The sequence below is a fragment of the Ailuropoda melanoleuca genome, chromosome 2 (genome assembly GCF_002007445.2).
Source record: "Ailuropoda melanoleuca isolate Jingjing chromosome 2, ASM200744v2, whole genome shotgun sequence".
NCBI lineage: Eukaryota > Metazoa > Chordata > Mammalia > Carnivora > Ursidae > Ailuropoda > Ailuropoda melanoleuca.
In genome coordinates, this window is record NC_048219.1 from 144,089,644 (window position 1) to 144,108,465 (window position 18,822).

General features: G+C 48.8%; 4 protein-coding genes across 4 annotated transcripts in view; 3 read left to right on the top strand and 1 right to left on the bottom strand.

The window, feature by feature from the left end:
• Positions 1-2,170, top strand: part of HOXD8 (homeobox D8) — a 3,938-nt gene extending 1,768 nt beyond the window's left edge. The window contains exon 3 of the mRNA XM_034642341.1: positions 721-2,170. Within this exon, the coding sequence (XP_034498232.1) occupies positions 721-1,016 (296 nt within the window). The 3' untranslated portion in view covers positions 1,017-2,170. The remainder of the gene's footprint in view (positions 1-720) is intronic.
• LOC109491206 lies at positions 2,046-10,949 on the bottom strand. Its single transcript, XM_034642350.1, has 6 exons — positions 10,841-10,949; positions 9,127-9,224; positions 6,179-6,468; positions 4,914-5,026; positions 4,437-4,554; positions 2,046-2,089 (listed from the first exon to the last, which is right to left on the bottom strand). Exons 1-6 carry the CDS (start codon positions 10,947-10,949, stop codon positions 2,071-2,073), a joined length of 747 nt encoding a protein of 248 aa, XP_034498241.1. The 3' UTR covers positions 2,046-2,070.
• Positions 6,444-18,822, top strand: part of HOXD4 (homeobox D4) — a 31,145-nt gene continuing 18,766 nt past the window's right edge. The window contains exons 1-2 of the mRNA XM_034654779.1: positions 6,444-6,559; positions 16,881-16,906. The gene's annotated coding sequence lies outside the window, so the exon portion shown is untranslated. The remainder of the gene's footprint in view (positions 6,560-16,880; positions 16,907-18,822) is intronic.
• Positions 6,482-18,822, top strand: part of HOXD3 (homeobox D3) — a 42,140-nt gene continuing 29,799 nt past the window's right edge. Inside the window, exons 1-2 of the mRNA XM_034654777.1 lie at positions 6,482-6,559; positions 16,881-16,906. The gene's annotated coding sequence lies outside the window, so the exon portion shown is untranslated. The remainder of the gene's footprint in view (positions 6,560-16,880; positions 16,907-18,822) is intronic.

An 18,822-nucleotide genomic window follows, 5' to 3' on the forward strand; every position in this document is an offset into this window, starting at 1 on the left:
CCCCGCCGGGCCGGGTTGCGGTGGTGGGGGCGGCCCGGGCCCCGGCCAGGACTACTTCCACCCCGGCGGGGGCAGCCCGGCCGCAGCCTACCAGGCCGCCCCCCCTCCTCCTCCGCATCCTCCGCCTCCGCCGCCGCCTCCCCCCTGCGGCGGGATTGCCTGTCACGGGGAGCCCGCGAAGTTTTACGGATACGATAACTTACAGAGACAGCCGATTTTTACGACCCAGCAAGAGGCCGAGCTGGTACAATATCCTGACTGTAAATCGTCCAGTGGTAATATTGGCGAGGACCCAGACCACTTAAATCAGAGCTCGTCTCCTTCTCAAATGTTTCCCTGGATGAGACCACAAGGTTGGGATGCATTTTTTTTTTTTAATGCGGGGAGAGGGGGAGAAATTTGTTTTCATCTCACGTTCTAGCTTTAAAACTACCTTTTCCTCTCCCTCTCCTTTTCCTTGTGTAGCTATAGTGGGTCTTATTCATAAAGTAATACTTTTTTTTTCGTAAAGTAGAAACCGCGTAAAGATGATGGGGACAGAGTAATTGTGAAGACCTTCCCTCTGTATCTCTAGCCTGCATATCCTATATATATATGAGAGCTAAAGAGAGCTGTGTATATTTCATCCTTTAGACCCGTTCCAGAAAGCTCCAGCAACCTGCAGAGGCACCATTACATTTCTAAAACGCTTGTTTTCCTTTTTTTTTTTTTTTTAATCAGCAGCTCCTGGTAGACGAAGAGGAAGACAAACCTACAGTCGTTTCCAAACCCTAGAGCTGGAAAAAGAATTCCTTTTTAACCCTTATCTGACCAGGAAGAGAAGAATTGAGGTTTCCCACGCTCTAGCCCTCACGGAGAGACAGGTAAAAATCTGGTTCCAGAACAGGAGAATGAAATGGAAAAAAGAGAACAACAAGGACAAATTCCCAGTTTCCCGACAGGAGGCAAAGGATGGGGAAACCAAAAAGGAAGCCCAAGAGCTGGAGGAAGACAGAGCTGAAGGCCTGACAAATTAACTTCTACCTTTAAAATTTTAGCACAGACTATTAAAACTAATGATCAACACATGCTGTTGGACACCATCTATTTTCTTTGTTGGAAAAGACTTTACCTGTATTTCAAGCTACCTTCATGTCACTGCTCTTGAGGTTACTGCGCTTTGAGAGGGGTTTGAGTGTTAAAAGTTTTTAGTATTGCATAGAAGCAGCCCTTGAGCTGTCCTATGTAAGGGTAATTTGATACTGACCTTGTTGCTATATTTTTATAATGGTAGTTTTTAATGTCTGAGCTGATGATTTGCCTCAACAACATAAACTTCCTAATGATTAGCACTAAATAATTGAATATAAATGCTTTATTAATCAAACAAGTGCACTTGAACACTTAAAATCATTTCTTTATGGTGAGTAAATTAAAAGAGATCTATTAATTTTTTAAAAATTATGCCTGCAGAATATTTACTTTATGTTATTTGATTAAAATGTATTATTTATGTTTTCTTTTTCTGCTTTTATCATGAATGGTTCGGGTGCCTTTTGTTTACTCCTAAAAGGTTTCTTTGAGTATTTTGTAAATGTAATATCTCTGGGAAAAGTCTGGGCCAAATATTCATAAAGCACATGTTAGCTGAAGAGTGTAATGTGTAGTCTGGCTCTGCAGCTTCCTTAAACTTGGGGAAAATGTTGGGCCAATGACAAAAGTTTCAGGAAAATGTCATAGTTGACGTTTAATAATTTTCTGTAGTCTATACAAATTATGACAATTTCATCATCTAAAGTGAATGAATACTTGAAAAGCCAATTATAAGATTTTCACTCATTAACTTTTCACTCTGGCAAGTCGCCTTGTGGAATGCCTCTCATTTCTCAACTTGCTTTCGTTTTGAACTGCGCTTGGTATCGCCTGAAATCGCTAGGTCTCTATGCTGTGGCCGCTGCTGTGATTCCGTTTTTTAAATAGGTGCCATATTTATTTGTATTCCCTTCGCTCTGTTTGCACGCCCATTTTGAGCCAACTTGTGTGCGTCTCAGATGTCGGTTGGTACGTCCTCTGCTGTTCTCCAGGAAGGCCTCACCTATTGAAACAAGCCCTGAGAGCAAATGCAGAAAAATCTGAGTGTAAACAACCGCTCCAGAACATAGCTAGCTCCTTAATAAAGAAATGAATCTTTTCTAGAGCTAGTGTGTTTGAGCGCCGCACATAACCCTTTCCCTGAGTCAGGAACCACCACCTGGGCTACTAGAAGGCAACGTTTCACTTAAGTTTCTATTTGATTAAAAAAAAAAAAAAAAGGAGTGGGGGTTCCAAGCACTGCATTGTAAAAATAAATAAATAAATGCAGGGGAGGGGTCTCTTTTTCATTACAGAGAGGGTTGGCTGGCTAGGCTATCTTAGCTGCATCTTGCTCTAAATAACCTTGCTAAGATACTGTGAAAGCTTTGAACTTCGCAAAGGACTCAAGTTGTGGGCCCAGTGGGGAAGACCCAGAGTCCAGGTTACACCACAGATTATTCCGCTGAGCCTGTGCTGATGCTGGGGTTTGGGATCCGTTATTAACAAGATATCCATTTTCCATTGGAGGCTGCTCCTGCAGCTGCCATTTTATGAGGGAAAAGGAGGGGGAGGGGGAGTAGAGAAATTCAAGTAAACTAATATTTCTCCCCCCAAAATGGAATGCATCTCATCAGGTAGACATTGAAGAGCTCTTTGCTTTTCCTAGATGCTTTTATTTTTAAAGAGGTACCTTTTAATTCCAGAGTGGTTTTTATTGCACAGGTAAGACAATGGAATCTGTCTTAGGCCTGAATCAGCTCCTCAGGCATTGGTAGGCTATTTGCCTGCCACTTCAAGGACCTGGGAAATGTTGGCACTGGTGGGGCCAAAAGTGAAACACCACCTAGCTTTCTATCCAGGGAGGAGGCTGTGGCTGTGGCATTCGCTGACCTGAGCCAGGAAAGACAATTTTAAGTCACGGGTGGCCTGCGGCTTAAGAAACATTTGCACTAGAGGAAACAGCTGCAATTGTGCATGCTGGATTTGGAAACGTTCTGCTCCGTGTGCTGCTTGAGACACTGCCGTTGGCTTCTACAGAGCAAAGATGCCAAGCCCCTGAAAGCATGGCTAGGGAACAGCCTGTGTGGTGGTGGCGGTGGGGTTGGTGGAGGTGGTGGTAGCAGTGGCAATGGCGGTGGTGGTGGCAGCGGTGGCGGTGGTAGCCGCAAGCTGGCTAGAGGTTGTTACTGGCTAAACTCCAGCTGCCTTCCATTTAAGTGATTTCTCTATTAGCAAAATTCGCTGTCTCCCACTGAAAAATGCTCCCTAAATTCCAGTTTTAGAGCCACTGATTTGGGGCAAGACTCGGGGGACCTGGTGCATGAATGGATGTGGAAATCAAGAAATGAAGGGGAGGTAGCAATGTGCTTATTTCCTCTATATTCTGTGTTGCTCTGGAAGCGTTGTAACTTCTTGATTCATTGCCCCCAACCTATAGTAAAACTGTAGCTCTTGTACAGAAAACTCTGTTGTAATACCTGGTGCATTGCAGAGTATTTGTTCATATACAAATTTGGTATTCTGGGTATGTATTTGGTGTATTTGTACTTACACATAGATTACACATTGCGGAAAGTGTTGGTCATAAATAAATGTAGGTATATATGTTTCTTTTTGTAGCTGGGAAAATCATAGATCTGCCTTCAAATAAAGAGCTTAGGGAATTACACCCACCCCCCGTCACACACACACCACCTTCTTTTAGTGGCTAGAAACCCCCATCATGGTGTTTTATGCAGACAAACTCGAGGTGACAAGCACAGAAGATACCCTTCTAATTGGCTCAAATCTGTAAACATCGGAGGGTTGCAGCTAAGGGAGCAAACATTTTTGCTGCAGAAATTTGCATAAACCTTCAGAGAATCTTTTGAAAATCTAGGCGATGCTTTTTGGCCCTGGATTACTTAGAGTCTGCTTAGAGAGGTCTGTAAACCGTTTAGAGAAAAACAGGACCCTCCAATGTTAACACTGAATGAAAGAACCAAGCCTTCCAAGTGATTTAGGTTCTCTGTTTGCGAGGACCAGAAACACACAAAAGAGGGTGTGGGTCTCAATGGTTTCTAGAGAAAAGTCAGTTCGGGGACTGCCATTTTGTGAGGTTCCACAAAGCCCAGCACATCGCCTGGATTATCTCTGCACAGGGGAAAAAGTGCAAATATGGCTGCCTTTTCAAAAGTGCAAAGTCTTCTCCCAGCCCCCCTTCCCCAGGCTGAAAAGGAGGGTCATAAAGCTCCGCTTTTATGTGGGTAGATGAAAATCAGCAACTGAGATCATGTCTTAGAAAATTTTAGAAGGGAGCAATCTCTGTTCAGTTCCATATGTACAGATCAGTGTAAAGTGTTCTAGCTTGGAACAGCCCCAAAATTTGCCCCACATTTTCTTACATATTTTCTTTTGTAATTAAAAACATTGTTTTATTATTCTTCAGTGCATAAGATGTTGCTATTTCACATCCAAGCTTGTGTCCTCTGCCTCCCTGGTGTTTGCTGATTCTTCTGGCATCTGGGGGTGGACAGGGAAATAGAACATTTTAATGGACCTTGGATACTGCTGTGGTTCCCTCCAGCAAAGTTAGAGCACACTGTTTCTAGAAGGAATATGACTTTTGCTGACAGATGGCAACAGAATTCCTTTAATAAAAAAACATCCAAGGTCATCGGAACCTTTTCAAGGGATACAAATGGCCTGCTTCAGAGGGTGCTGTGTGTTTCCTGCTTAAGTCTATGTTCACTTAGGTACTTACTGGATGTGAGGATGTTAATAGCAGAAAACCTACCCATAGATATCCAATGCAAATATTTATAAATGCATTACTAGAAGGCCAAAGACAGTGCCCTTGAAAGGATGGGGGGATGGGTTACCTCTTTCAGGAAGGTTCTGAAGGCTGGATGACCATGCCCATGCATTAATGATGAGGAGAATACTGGGGCCCTCAAGGACATTTACTTTCAGCTGGTGTTCTCTGGAGCAGCTCCTATCAGAAGTGCAAAAGGAATGCGACTCCTGCCTTGGAAGAAAAAGGACTATTTTCCCCCAAGGCTGAAACTGAGGGTCCGCTCTTTTCCCGGACAAATGGAGTCCCTCTCCTCTTCAATGTTGCATTGAGCAGGCTTTTTGATGGACAGTTTGGGGGCAATGGAAGAAGGGGAAACTGGAATTAAATTGCACAGAAATAAGAATTGCACTTAGGGGAGAAATAGCAAGGGGTTTCATAGGGGATCCAGAAAGACTGCTTCCCTTTGAATCCAGTACTGTCCAGGAGGGTATTTCTGCCACGATAAATGCCAAGCATTGGGAGCTCAAACTGTTAGTCTGGAGAAGTTGACAAATACCTAAAACCATTTCCAGGCTTTGAGCTGGTCGGTGACTCTCCTACCCCCAGAAACCCCAAGAAATGGGAGGGACCCCAATTCCTGTTGGAGAGGTGTTAGGGGGAGGGCGGGCTTTCTTGGCCTGCAGAGCCCAGGTTTACTGCGCAAGATCGCGGGGACTGGCTTGCCTGGAGATGAGAGGGGCAAAAACCGAAAGTGCCCGACTGCCGCTCTGGAGCGGGCCTTTCTGTGAGGGGAGGGGAGGAGAAGCCAAGTGACCCGCGCAAGGAAAGTCAGAGGGGGGTGACTGCCAGGATCACCTCCCCGAGCGCCTGTGCAGTACACCGCATTCATCTCCCCTCTAACACAACGCTCTATTCAGCAGAGGTTTCGAGCCAAACCAAAAAAGAGCAAAAGAAATACTTCCTAGAAAAGGTGAGAGTCAGGAACCATGGAGGAAAGAGACGCAGAGAGAGCAGAGAGGAGCTGAGAGGAAGAAAGAGGAGAGGAGGAAGGAAGGAAAAGGAGGAGGAACAGAGGAAGAGAACAGAAGATAGCGGAGAGAGAAAGAGGAAAAAACATGGCGCTTGCGAGCTGTATGTGCAAAATCCGCAAGGAATTGCAGCAAATTCCTTTTTGTTTGAAGAAAATTTACAACTTGGTAATAGACCTTTTTATGACCTATTTGCGGTCGTCATTGGCTGCAGCTGGTCATGTGCAGGCGCCGCTCGCCTTCACGGCCTTTTTCCTGATTTCCCAGGCGAATTTCCCCCCGCATTCTGCCTTCCTGGAGCCTCACCCCCTCTTTTTCTAACCTTTGTCTCTGCAGAGGTGGGATCCAGTCGCCGGCTGCGGGATTGCGGGGTCCGCCGCGGCCTCCGCTCCCGCCCGGCGCCCAACGTGGCCCCACCGCCGCTTCGCTCGGGCCGCGCCGCTGGCCTCCGGAGCCGGTGGGGAAGCCCGGCGGGCGGGAGAGCCCGGAAGGAGCCCCGGGCGCCGAGGCCCCCGCCGGCGCCGACGCCGCCCGCCAGGAGCAGCTGGCCTGCTCCGGGTGACTGCAGCCGCGCGGTTCCGAGGCGACTCCTTCTCCAACATGAGCGGATCCCTGCCGCCCCCAGTGCGCATAGCCCAGCAGCGCCTAATGGATTACTGCAGCCGCCCTGGCCGACCGCCGCCTCCTGCTCGGCAGCCTCCGGGTAAGAGTCGCCCCTCCCCGCGCCCCAGCACTGCCGCCAAGGAGCTCCAGGCGCCCACCCTCTTGGGCAGCCCGGTGAGCTTGGCCCGACTCCCTATACTTCTCCGGTACCTCGGGGTGGCTGCCTGCGCTCCCTGCTGCCTAATCACTCCATCCCCGAGCAGGCGTCCCCTGGGGCCCCGGGTGGGGTCCGGTTGAGCTCAGAAGTCTACGGGAAGCCTCATTTCCCCCTCGAGATTCCGAGAGGTGGAGACCGGCAGATAGGACCCCACTGGATCGAGAGCCCCTCAATCCCCACCCTGGGAAGAATCTGTAGATGGTTCCTGGACGTCTTAGCTGTGCTGTGGGTCACTAAAGGCACTTGGTAGGATAGAGCAGTGTTTGCGGCTTGTCTGTGGTCAGAGATATCTGGGAGGCTAACAGGTGTTTTTTGAGGGTTGAGGGTTGGGGCTGGGGTGGGGGTGGGGTGGATTCTGTGTACCCAGGATGTGTTTGGTTTGTTAATCTAGGCTTTGGTGAATGATGCTGGCTAATTTCTAGGGTTCATGGTTTATTGGGCCTTATGTATGAGATGGAATTTTAAAATTTTTTAACCGTTTTTCTAGTTCTTAGAGAATTTTTGTAGCAACTTAAGAAAGGTTCCTCCCACATCTAATAATCTATCAGGTGAATTTGGATTATTTTACGTCACAAAATGGATACATGTTTTGGGAGGTAATGGGATCAGAAAATCCGGTGCAGGTCTTGGGTAAAAATCAATAGATATTTAAGAAATTCAACGCATGTCTAAATTCAAATATCGCGTGTGTTTCTTATTTGCCAGAATAGGAAAAGAGTAGGTATTTTGCTCTCTAAACGCACTGTCGTGGGTTTTTGCCTAAAAATAAACGTTATATAGCAACATTTTACCCTCTTCTTCAAAATTACTGAACTGAAACATTATACATCAAAAGAAAATCCTTTGCAGAAAAAAAAAAAGAATGATATTTTATCCCACCGATTTTGAGCAGCACTTGAGGATGCATCTCTCAAATCCTCTGGACTATTCCCTTATGAACACCTTGTGAAATATTAAAACCTGTGGGCAATCTGCCGCATTGCGCATGGGGTGGACCTGCGCACCGCTGAATACCGTCTCCAAAGCACTCAGCGGCAAATCCTAATATTCCAAAGATTCCTTTGTAATAGTTTTGGCCATAAAAGTGTTCCTAAACACTAAATGACATCTGTGTAGAAAGGTATTTTAGTAATTAACGATGGAATCACGCTGGTTTCAAAATGGAGGGCCACTATTTGTGGCCATTTGCCGTCTTATGAATTGTGGTGGATCACTATGATCTCACAAATAAGAAACTGATATTTTTTATTTGGAATGTCTGTATTTTGTAACTATTTCGCCACTATGGTACAATGGCTGTTGAGATCATTGTTTCATATTGGTAAAAAGCATTACCTATTGAAAAGTAGGCCCCTGGTCAGAGGCACGTGGGCCTGTCGCCTGGCAGCTCCAAAGCTTAAGGAGCTCCCTAGGTGGGCTGGGACAAGTGTGGGGGTGGGGAGGAGTTGTGGCCGTGATGGCCAAGCCCTAGTGTTCAGAGCTTCAGTCGCTTTTCCCTGCGTTGGGTGGCTGAGTGCGCCCAAGTGACTGTAAGAACCTAGGCGGGCTGCAGGTCCTATTACGACGCAGCAGAGGGTGAGGTCATGCGGAGATATGGAGGACTGAAGTGTTCTTTGTAAGTCCTGTGGTGGCATTAAGAGCTTATTGGAACTTAATCGTCGATTGCACTTAAAGGAATAAAGAATCTGCAAATCACATTTGAACTCAGGCCAGGAGACTAGTTAAGGCTTTTGCTACTGCTGGAACGCCCCCATTGTCCCTGTTAACCCAATTTAAAAATTAAACTCAATTTTTAAAGATTAAGTAAGAAACACTTGGACTCTAAGAGCTCACAAGCCAGGAAGTGTAGCTGCCAGCGTCCTCAGCCCAAACCTCTATTCGTTTACAGTTCAGGGAGCCACTGACATGTCGGTGCCTCGGTGTTCTACGGGTCAGGCTGTGAGCTGGGCTTGCACTCATGGGGACCAGGGAAAAGAGCAAAACTCGTTTTTATAAATGTGGCCAAGCACCAAGGCTGAAAACCAAACGTATTTTCCTGTGAGATGTTCCTTCAAATAAGTGTATTTCGCCAGAATTCTGTTTTCTGAGCTAGAGAAGCAGGGGAAATCGGAACAAAGACAGTATTTCACTCTGGGCAGGCAGGCAGCTGTTAGAGGTATTTACGGCCTTGCCGCAGTGCGGCCGCGGGGCAGGGCACGCGGGGGCACCGGAAGCTAGGGAGAAGCCACCAAGAACTCGGAATTCCGATTTAAGTCCAATTTAGGCCCACTCTTCCGGAATTGGTGTGAATAGATACCCTCTTTCTCGGAATGAGTCCCTTAGACTTGATGGTTGTGCAGAATGAGGGGTAAGTTGTGCTTTCTGAACGCCCGGTGATTTATTCCCCGCCTTGATCAACGACTCAAGAGAAGCCCTGTACTAGATGTGAAATTGGTGATGAAAATGACAACCTTGAGAGTGTTCTTTGGCAACATGGCGATTTTGCTGGTTCGGTGGAACAGGGCTTGCAAATCAGAAAGGACGTCTGGGAGTTTTAATACAGATTTTCCTGAAAAAAAAAATTAAAGAAAAGAGAAAGTATGTTTCCTGCTTCTCTGAGGTGGGGCGTCCAAACTCCTCTGCAGGTAAGCACGCAAGCAGCGCGCGGTGGTGCACACCGCAGAGCGCTGCGCAAGCTGTTCTTACAGTTCAGTGCCCTAAGCGCCTGCCACGCACGCTCGTTTGGCGTCTGGCGCATGTGCAGTGAAATAGCCCTGCCCGGGGATCCAACCATAAGGCACGGATGGGGGAGGGGGCGAGTGGACTCAGAGCCGGAAGATATAACCCGATCTCTCCACTCCTCCCTCCCTCAGTTTTCGCTACTCGTCTTTCCTTTATTCCAGCCTTCAATCTAAATATAGCCCAACATGTTGTCCTTGACTACGTTATTTTCAATCATCTTGACTCACCACCTCATCCCAATTTAAATCTGTACTTTAGAAACAGTCTGCAAATACGAGCTAGTGGCCAAAGGGAAGCCAAATCTTTCAAGGTGTTAAAGGACACACACACACACACACACACACACACACACACTTTTAACACCTCAAAAGAAAATTTTTATGTGTGCTTTTCTGGGAATTGTATAGATTTTTTTCATCCTGGTGCTTCTGCTTTAGGAAAAGGCCTTTCCTCCTGGCGTCTGCTCAAGCCGCCAAACTTCAGGCCAGCCCTTCCTCCGTACCATTCCCGGATTTTGTTACGCCAGTGCAGCACGTTCGAGGGCTCTGCGGGGTCCAGCGGCTCAGCAGAGAACGGTCAAATAAATAAATAAACGGATAAACTGGAGGGATTATCCGCCTGGACTCGCCTAATTAATGGGGGATGCACGCTCCTGGGCCGAGAATCTGTGGGAGTGGGACGGGAGGAGGTCTCAGGATCCTCTCGATTTCTGGCCGCCCCAGGGGACACTGAGGGGCCGGCTCCCAGCCTCTGGTGCCGGAAGACCTCCACCCGCGGGAAGAAGCCTCAGGCTCGGGTTTTCCGGGCCGGCTCAGTCCCCCTGCTCGGCTGTCTGGAGCCTTGTCCAGGAGGAGGCGCTGTAGGACAAGCGTCTTGCCCGCTGCGGCGGCGCATGTGATGCCCCGGGCGCGGGCGGGGTAGGTAAGGACACGTGACTCCCCTCCCTCGTCCTCTGGTCGCAAAGTGCTTTCCGCCTCTGTGGATGGTCGGAGGTACTGCTTCCCGGGTTGGGCAGTTTAGGCAGACCCGAGGCCGCGGAGCCTGAAGGCAGATTCGAGGGTGGGCCACCTCACTTCCTCCGCTTTCCCGGAGGTGGCGCGATTTCCGCGCGCTGGGCTCCTAAAAGCAGGAAACTAGGGTCCCGGGGTAGGACAAGACGTGTTTAACCATCCCCCTCAGGCCGGGCTGCTGTTCTTGCTACTTTGTCTTACTGCGATCCTGGTACCCAGGATCGGCAGCCTTGAAAAGCACAACGCTCAGCGCCTCCCGGGGCATGCGGAGCAGCCTCGCCCTGACTCTCCTACCACAGGGCCTGGGTTCCAGGATTTCCCCTGGGCTTCCTTGAGGCTCCGAGAGGGCGAATCTCATTGACTTTGCAGCTTGAGAACACTGCAGGTGCTCTTCCCAGCTCTTTCCCACACCACCAACACACACTTCTTTCACCCTTGCACCCATATTTCAGGACCTTGGTGGGCTCCACGGGTCGTTTCTTGCACTGCTGTGACACGCGACTTCGACAGTCAGCCCTCATCCAACCCCACTGATCCGCCATTGTCTGTTGGCAATGCAGTCTTTTTCTTCCCTCTTTTCCGTACTTAAGGGCAATGATTCTTAATAAAGACCTGCGTTCAAATTGTTTATAATTCAGGTTCCTGGGTCTCAGGCTAGACTTATTAAATCAGAATATCTGGGACCTGCATTTTGTAAACACTCTCCCAAAAGGCAATTAAGAAGCATGCCTACATTTGCAAACTACTGGTCAAATGTCTCTCCTGCTTCTTCTATGGTTCTTTGGTGTCCAGGGGCCAAGTTCCTTTACCACTAAGCCCCCATACTTCCTGGGGCTCCCTCCCTAATTGAGTTTTCAAATGTCACTACCCCATAGGCTGATTAATTGCTCCCATTTAGGGAAGGGGACATTGATTTCTGGCTAACTCGGAGATTTTTAAGAGGTATGTTCTCAGTTCAGACTGCCTTGGTTCAAATCTTTACCACTTACCTGCTATGTAACCTTAGGCAAGTAGGGCAAATTTCCTCGTTTGAAAAGTAGGAATAAGAGTACCTTCAAGAGTTGTTATGAAGATTTTTTTACATAGCAATACGTGTGCCGTGCAGTATTCTAACTACCTTACATACATTAACTCACTGGTTAAGTACTTGAAACAGTGTTTTGGCACATAACAAGCATTCAATACATGTTGCTTATCCTCATTATCTCTTTTTTGCTCAACATCAGGCCTAGACTTTCAGAGCTGAAAGAGACCTGGTTCACTCACCCGATTGTTGAAATCTGCAGAGGAGAAGACAGACCAAGGCTTGGTCACACGGAAAGTGACAGACCCAGAAGAACATAGTTCTGGGACGCTTCCTCTTGCTGTAGTGGGCCTCGTAGGCCCTGCCCCTTCAGGTCTCTGGTGTCAGTTATCTGCCTGTGGGTAGACTTCAGGGCCACATCCAGAAGGAAGGTGTCCCTAGCCCCTCAGTAGGCAGGTGGGCAGATTGAGGAGGCCTTGCCCCCACACAGGCACATCCACGACTCCTACAGAAGGCTTCCTGCCTTTGCTGAGGGCAGGCCTTTCCTGAGAGAGTCACCTCCACCACCACCTATCAGTCATGCCCACATCCCCTTTTTACCCTCTTGAAATCTGGAGCAGGGTTAAAAAGCAAAAGGCCAGTGGGCAACAGCAGAGGATGCCAGAAATGTCCCATTCCCTCTTAATCTGTTTGTGTTCCAAGATCTAGGCTCCAGGGCCATGGCTGAGCCATAGCTTCCAACTTGGGCCACAGTGATGTGAAGGTATATCTTGGAGAGGCCTTATCCCTCAAATCTCCATCAGCCTTTCCAAATTTTTGAGATTCTTTCTATCTTTTAAAAAGAGCTATGTAAATACTATTTCATGCTACAACTCACATATATGCACAGACCCCTTGCAACCAGGTTCCAACCCCTCATCCTGGCTTCCATGACTTGTGCTTATAGACTTTCCTAACAAGGCCTCCGCAGCCCTTCGCCAAGCTACTTCTCTTGGCTTAACCAGGAGTTCACCTGCGTCAGTTTTTCTCTTAAAACACATTTAGTCTCTTTAGCTACCAACCATGCCAGACTAAGTTCGGCCTATGGCATAGGGCAGTGCTGCTATCCCCAGCCATCCCCAACTCCTGTGCCATCTAGGCCTCCACTCTTGTTTCTCAAAGTACTAAGATGGCCATCCCAGACTCTATGCTTCTTGGGACCACTGGAGCCTTTTCTAGCCCTCAGGTCCATCATCAAAGGCCCTGTCTCAGGGTCCATTCATTTGGATCCCATCTCTCACTACTAGAATTTCACTCTAGGGTCACCTTTTCTTTCCAGAGGACACCAAGCCAGAGCTCCAATGAGCAGACTCCATTGTAGGTGGTAGGGTTGAGAGTAGTGGGAGAAGTGTTCCTTTTTCAGTGATAGAGTATAGTGACAGGAATGTGAGATCATATTTCTCTCCTTCTTGGGACTCCCTGCTCAGCCTCTCTCTGGTTCTACCCCCATCCTGCGTTCCCAAGTGCCAGGCCTAGGTAGTCTTCTTCCATCTGCCCCTCACTTAGGGAGTTCATTCAAAGTCCTATCCCTACCTATCCTGGTTATGCAGACACTTAGTTTAAGAGGAGAGCTCAATACCACCTCTGGGCAAGAGGCCTCTTAAAAGTCAATGTCAGACTATTCTTCCCTGGGGCCACATAGCAAGGGCCCTTAGGGTGGACGGAGAGCAGACCTCATCACATTTGGAGTGTAGCTGATACCTGCTGATGCCCCTTTACTATCTCCTCCTTTCTGGGAGCTGCTCTGGCTTCTAGGTTGGTGGAGCCCTACACGGGACCCTACTTCATGGGAGCTCTCTGGGCAGGAATTCTCAGGACTGACCCTTTCCAGCCAAATGGAGAGGTATAGTGCCCAGAGTCCCACTTCTCCCCAAAATGAATTGATTATAGGTTTTAAAGAAGGCTTCAACCTCTCCTTCCACACCTCTTCTTCTGTTACTACCACCACCACCACCACCATGGAAACTCCCTGAGAAAACTCCAACAAATTGACCCAAGTTAGTATGCTGGTCCCCCTGATGCTCAGCCTTCTTATTAGACCAAGTTTGTTCTTTCTTATCCCCACTCCCTCATTCATTCACAGAAGCCCAGGACACTGGGGGCTCGGGGGCAAGGGAAGCCTGTAGGAAGGTGGACACTCTCTCCTTAATCATGCCACCTGGCTGCCCTAAGATTAGAAAGTAATTGAAGATGTCTGCCTCTGTCTTCTTTTCCTCCTTTTTCCTCTGCGTGGCTAGTTACTTTCCTGTTATTATCTCAATATACAGAGTAGGCTGTGTCATTTTATTCATCTTGTTGTGTGAGCCACAGTGAAGACTGCAAGCAAGCCCAGGCACCATCCTTCATCAGCATTCATTTAAAAAATATCTACTGAGCCCAGGTCAGGCACCCGGCATTGTTTCAAACAACCACCTCCTCAGCCCGGTCTCCTCCTTGTTCCCCACCCCCCATGGAAAGCTCACACAAGTGCCTAGAAAGTCACACATGCTTTGATTAATTCTGTTTTATTAACTTAAGGAAAAATAAAGCTTGTCTCAGTCTCTCAAATTCTAATTATTTTTTTTTACGGTGGGTTAACTGGGACTAATTTTGAAGCTGCTCACCTAGTCCTAACAGAGTCAGAAATCATTTGAAAATGGATGCTACCAACTGTAAAAGAAAAGGTCCTAAGTGGCTGATGGGGGAGGGGGGGAAGAAATAAATGCCATAGAGTCTGAGGTAACAGCTCCCCGCTTTCAGCTAATGAAAGTTTAGAAATACACAGGGTTTAGAAATATACAGAGAATGGGTGGAAGTTAGAGTGCAAAGAGATCTTTGTACAGAGGGATCTCTTTCGTGGGCTGGTTAAGACTTGCTGATGAGAACTTTGCAGCTGAATTTTATTTAGAAATCATGTGTGTGTGCTCTACAAACCTACACATAACCCCCATTCTTTTCATCAGAATAGTCAAAATCACACGTTTTCACATTGATTGGTAGAAACTCTGGTGGGCTGTGGAAGGGTGCTGGGGGTCAATTCTCTTTCTATTTACCCCCCTTGGTGGGAGCTGGGGGCATCTTTCCCACCCCCACCTCGCCCAGCATAGCATCACTCGGGCCCAAGCTCCTTTTCTCCGCTTTCTCAGCAGGCAAGCGCACTCCTTCCTTCTCTCTTAGGCTTACCCTCTAGTGGGAGTGGCAGTGTGGGGGTGTAGCATTTCACTCAGGTTTGGGCGCAGGGACCATGAGCCCCTAGCCCTGTGGGAGTAGGGACATCTGACTTCCTGGGCTTGGGTTCCTTGAGAAACTCATTTGCTTCCTCACACCCCGTCCCCTTCACACCAGGGCTGTTTTATTGTTTTATAACCTTCTTTAGAGCTTCGGTTGCCAAAGATCCCGATGGGGCTATCCTCCAGTTTCTCACTCTACCAAACCCCAAGTCTTGCTGTTTTAAGCAGTTTGGTCACTTGCAAAGGCTCCCCTTTCAGAGCTAAGCAAATTATAGAAACATCTAGGCATGTGGCTACCTTCACCTTTCTCACTGAGCCCATCCACAATAAAACAGAGCCAAGTGTTAACTCCCAACTGCCACCCCCACCCCAAGCCCACCCAGCCTCTCCCTAACCACCTTTTTTTCTGTTGAAGTTTGAACAAAATCTCAAATAATTCCTGGTATAAGCAAGTAAGAAGTAGCCTTTGACTTTCCTCTTTATTTATCACATCTAGAGCTAGAAAATGATTGAAATAAAGGAGTTGATGGTACTCACAGTGAATGCAGCCAAAGAATCATAAGACAAGCCCACCAACCAGTCTTTTCGAAATAGCACTATCTCCCAACTTAAACAGACTTCTCTGAAAAGATGCTATTTGAAAAGCCCAGGGTATTGATATGAATATGACCCCCCTTGCATCCTGAATATTTGGAACTATTTAAATGTGAGAGAACAGTTGCAGTGAACCTTTATTTAGTGAATAAAAGTTTAAAGCCGAAGGTTATTTATGGTTGTGCAGAGATGAGACCTGAATGGCTATTTACGAGCACGTGATTCCAATAAACTTTGTTTTATGGCTTGAGAGTTGACAAGCCAAAATATAATTCCCACCATAAATTAGGTTAAGAGCATACAAGTGCAGATGCTTGGTTCTTGGAGCAGCGATAGGGAAGTGAGAGGCTCCAGCTAGCACCAGGCTCAGAAGGAGACAGTTCTACTCCCAGTTCCCCTGCCCACTAGGAGTGAAAACCAGTAAGTCACTTATTACTTTTTCCAGGACAACTCCAGGGGTGGGGGATTTCTCTGCCTTGTCTTTCCTGCCTGGGGAGAGCAGAAGTCCCAGCGAAGTTAATTTTCATTTTAGCCTAAACCTAAATGAACAAATAGAAGGGGAATCCCGGTTTCCTCCCCTCCCTTCTGGACATAGAAGTTAGGAACTGAGGGCTCCTACCTCACAAAAGGGACTTACTGTCTCTGTCCCCCTTGTAATGGAGCATGTGCCTCAGACGTGGAATTAAACAGTGGTAGTCTAGGTGGAGGGAGTGAGAGAGTGGGGGAGAGAGGGGGAGGGAGAGAAAGGATGAGGACGGAGATGGCTTTGCCTCTGAGATTTCTCAGGGAAGACTCCCATCCTAGAATAGATGAAAACGTAAAGCTGGACCCCAGCCCCTATGAGGATCACTGCTTTGTAAGATTGCTTTGTGGGCTCTCCAGAAGCAATGCTGACAAAATGCTGTCACATCCATAGAGCCGCATGACAATCTAAAGCATTGCCATTTACCTTCAAACCCATCGATTTTCCTCCTCCTTTGGTTATCATTTGGGTCCTCATTTCCCTTGGAAATTGCTCTTTGTTTTGAATTGGAGCAGAAGTGGGAAGGCAAGTCCCAGTCATGCCTGGCCTTTCTTTGGAAAGGAGAAGACAGGTTTTGGGGGCGCTAATTGGGGCTGGGGAATTTGAAACCAATCTGACACTGGAAAAGGGGGTTGAATTGCTGGGGCAGCGCGAGGCAGCCGGGGAGCTGGGGCAGGGGACAGATGCAGCGGCTGCCCCCTCCCCAGTGGACTTGCGCCCACCCGGCCGATTGTGCAGAAGGAAACACACAAAGGCCCATTTTCTCCTCGCTTCCCGTTTTCCCACTGGGGAAACCCTGTTACTGGCAGCCTGTGTCGGGCCAAGCAACCAGTAAGGTTTTGCCCAAGGGTGCATGGAATGGAGGAGGTGATGGGGGCCACACTCTCCTACTCCCCGGGTCTGCCCTTGAGGACTGCGGTCTCCCGCTCCGCGGAGAACTTGGCGCAGTTCCTGGGGGCGGCACCCGAAGCGGGGAGGTCTGGGTATTGGTGGGGTGTCTGGGCCTTGTCATTTTTCTGTGTATCCTCTATCTCTGCTTTATTATGCTGTGGAATTTAAGTGACCCCCGTTTCCATTGCAACAGGTTCGGGACCATGAGAGACTGCCGCTGTAAGTACCTTCCCGTTTCCTCCGAATTGCGAAGAGGCGGTATTGATAACTGGGGAGATGTAGGCGGAAGGGCCGCGCCAGAAGAATGGGAGGGTGGATGACCGGCCCTGGCTGCCCCGGCCCCGGCGGTGCGAGGGAAGCTCTCTGGGAGTGGAGGCTCTAAGTGCTCCTGGATAGATTTTTCTGGGGCCTAGTTCACAGTCACGCAACCAAGAGAACACACCGAAGGCTCTCACCCTTGTCTCCTTGGGCCTCTCCAGGCCTCCCCAGCTCGCACAGGTGCAGCTCCGCTGCCGCCCACGCTTCTGTTAAGAGCTTGCAGCTAATTAGCAGCCCGCCCTATTAACAAGTTTCGGCGAGCATCGCTTTCTGCTGGAACCAACCTGCTAGACACCAAAGCAAACGCGGTTCTCCTCCGCAGCCCAGCCTAGCTTAACCCGGTCCAGCCTGGCCCAACCCTCTCTTCTCTTGTTTTGTTTTGTTTTGGATAAAAAGAAGAAAGAAAAACGTAACCCTCTATGGCTGCGGGTGTGTGGAGTTGGTCCGCTTCCGGGAAGGGCTGCGAATTCTGAGCTTTACGTGGAAATCCCTCCTTGCCCCTCCCCCGGCCCCAGCCCCAGAGGTTTGGGCTTTGGGCTGGGGACACGGGCTGAGCAAGGAGGGAGGGATAGGATCCTTCTGGTTCACCTCTGCTTCTCTGGAACTGCGAAGTGCAGTTCGAGAATTTTCGCGCCAGAGCCGCTAGTGTTGCAGGCAAACATCGTGGTGCTGCTGATGGTCGTGGTGGTAGGGCTGTTGTTGCGGGGGGGGGGGGAGATTCTTGGGGGTTCTGGACTCAGAAGTTTGGATCATTCTGAGTTGCATGTGCCGCGGAAGACAGGTACAGTTCTGAGGAGGCCTGTGAAATCTCCAAGAAGACTATCTCATTAAGGTGATGGTAGTGGCAGGAGAACTGAGGAAGAAACAGTGACCCCTTCCTCACTGCAAAATGGAGATTATTTTATTTTAATAGGAGATGGAATGTAAGGGGGTGATAGAAGCCAGGCACCCTTCCTCTCTGGTTAGACATGCTTTCGCCAGGGTGGAAGAAGCTAGGGCTTGGCCCTGGGCCAGGTTTCTTTGCCCTCCAGGGTGGACAGCCTAGTTGACTGCCTGGGGGCTGTGTCCTACCCCCCAAGAAGTGGAGATTCCGTCCAGTTCATAGTTCCCCTCTATTAATCAGGCTGGCCCAAATGTAACCAGCTCTGGGCTCCAGGCTGCAAAATCTGGTGTCCCCAGGACACCCTGGTTTTGCCCCCTTTCCTGCTGCTGCCCCTGCTCTGGGGTGCTTATCTCTGCCAATGGTCCTTGCTTGCAAACCCACATTCGGCACCCTGTAGCTGAACACAGCACAAAAAACCCCGAGAGATCAAAAGCATTTGTATGGGCAGTTGAGCGGGAGGTGAATATTTAACGTTTTTGTTCATCAATAACTCGTTGGCTTTGACCTGTCTGAACAAGTGGAGCAATAAGGTGAAATGCAGGTCACAGCGTCTAACAAATATGAAAATGTGTACCCTCACCCGGGTCCCCACCCAGCCCAGCAGGCTCTCCCAATTTGCCTGGATAAAGCCTAGGCCCAGTGTCCCCAGGCAGGTGGGTGTGTGGGAGCGCTTGGCAATAGGGGAAGTTGGGGGGAACCCCCCACCAAGGAGGGAATTTGGTGTGGGGCAGCCTCGGACTGTCCTTAGATTTGGCACTCAGGACATCCCTACAAAATAGCCAAAGCACTGGAACCAAAGGATGGGGGTAGGGTGAGGAGTGTCCAAAGTGCAGAGTGGAAGCAGGGAGCCAATTTTGCCAGGCTGGGGGGCAGAGGGGAGTTTCCCTGCTCTACCCCCCCACCCCCCCACCCCCCCTCCCACCCCCCACCAACC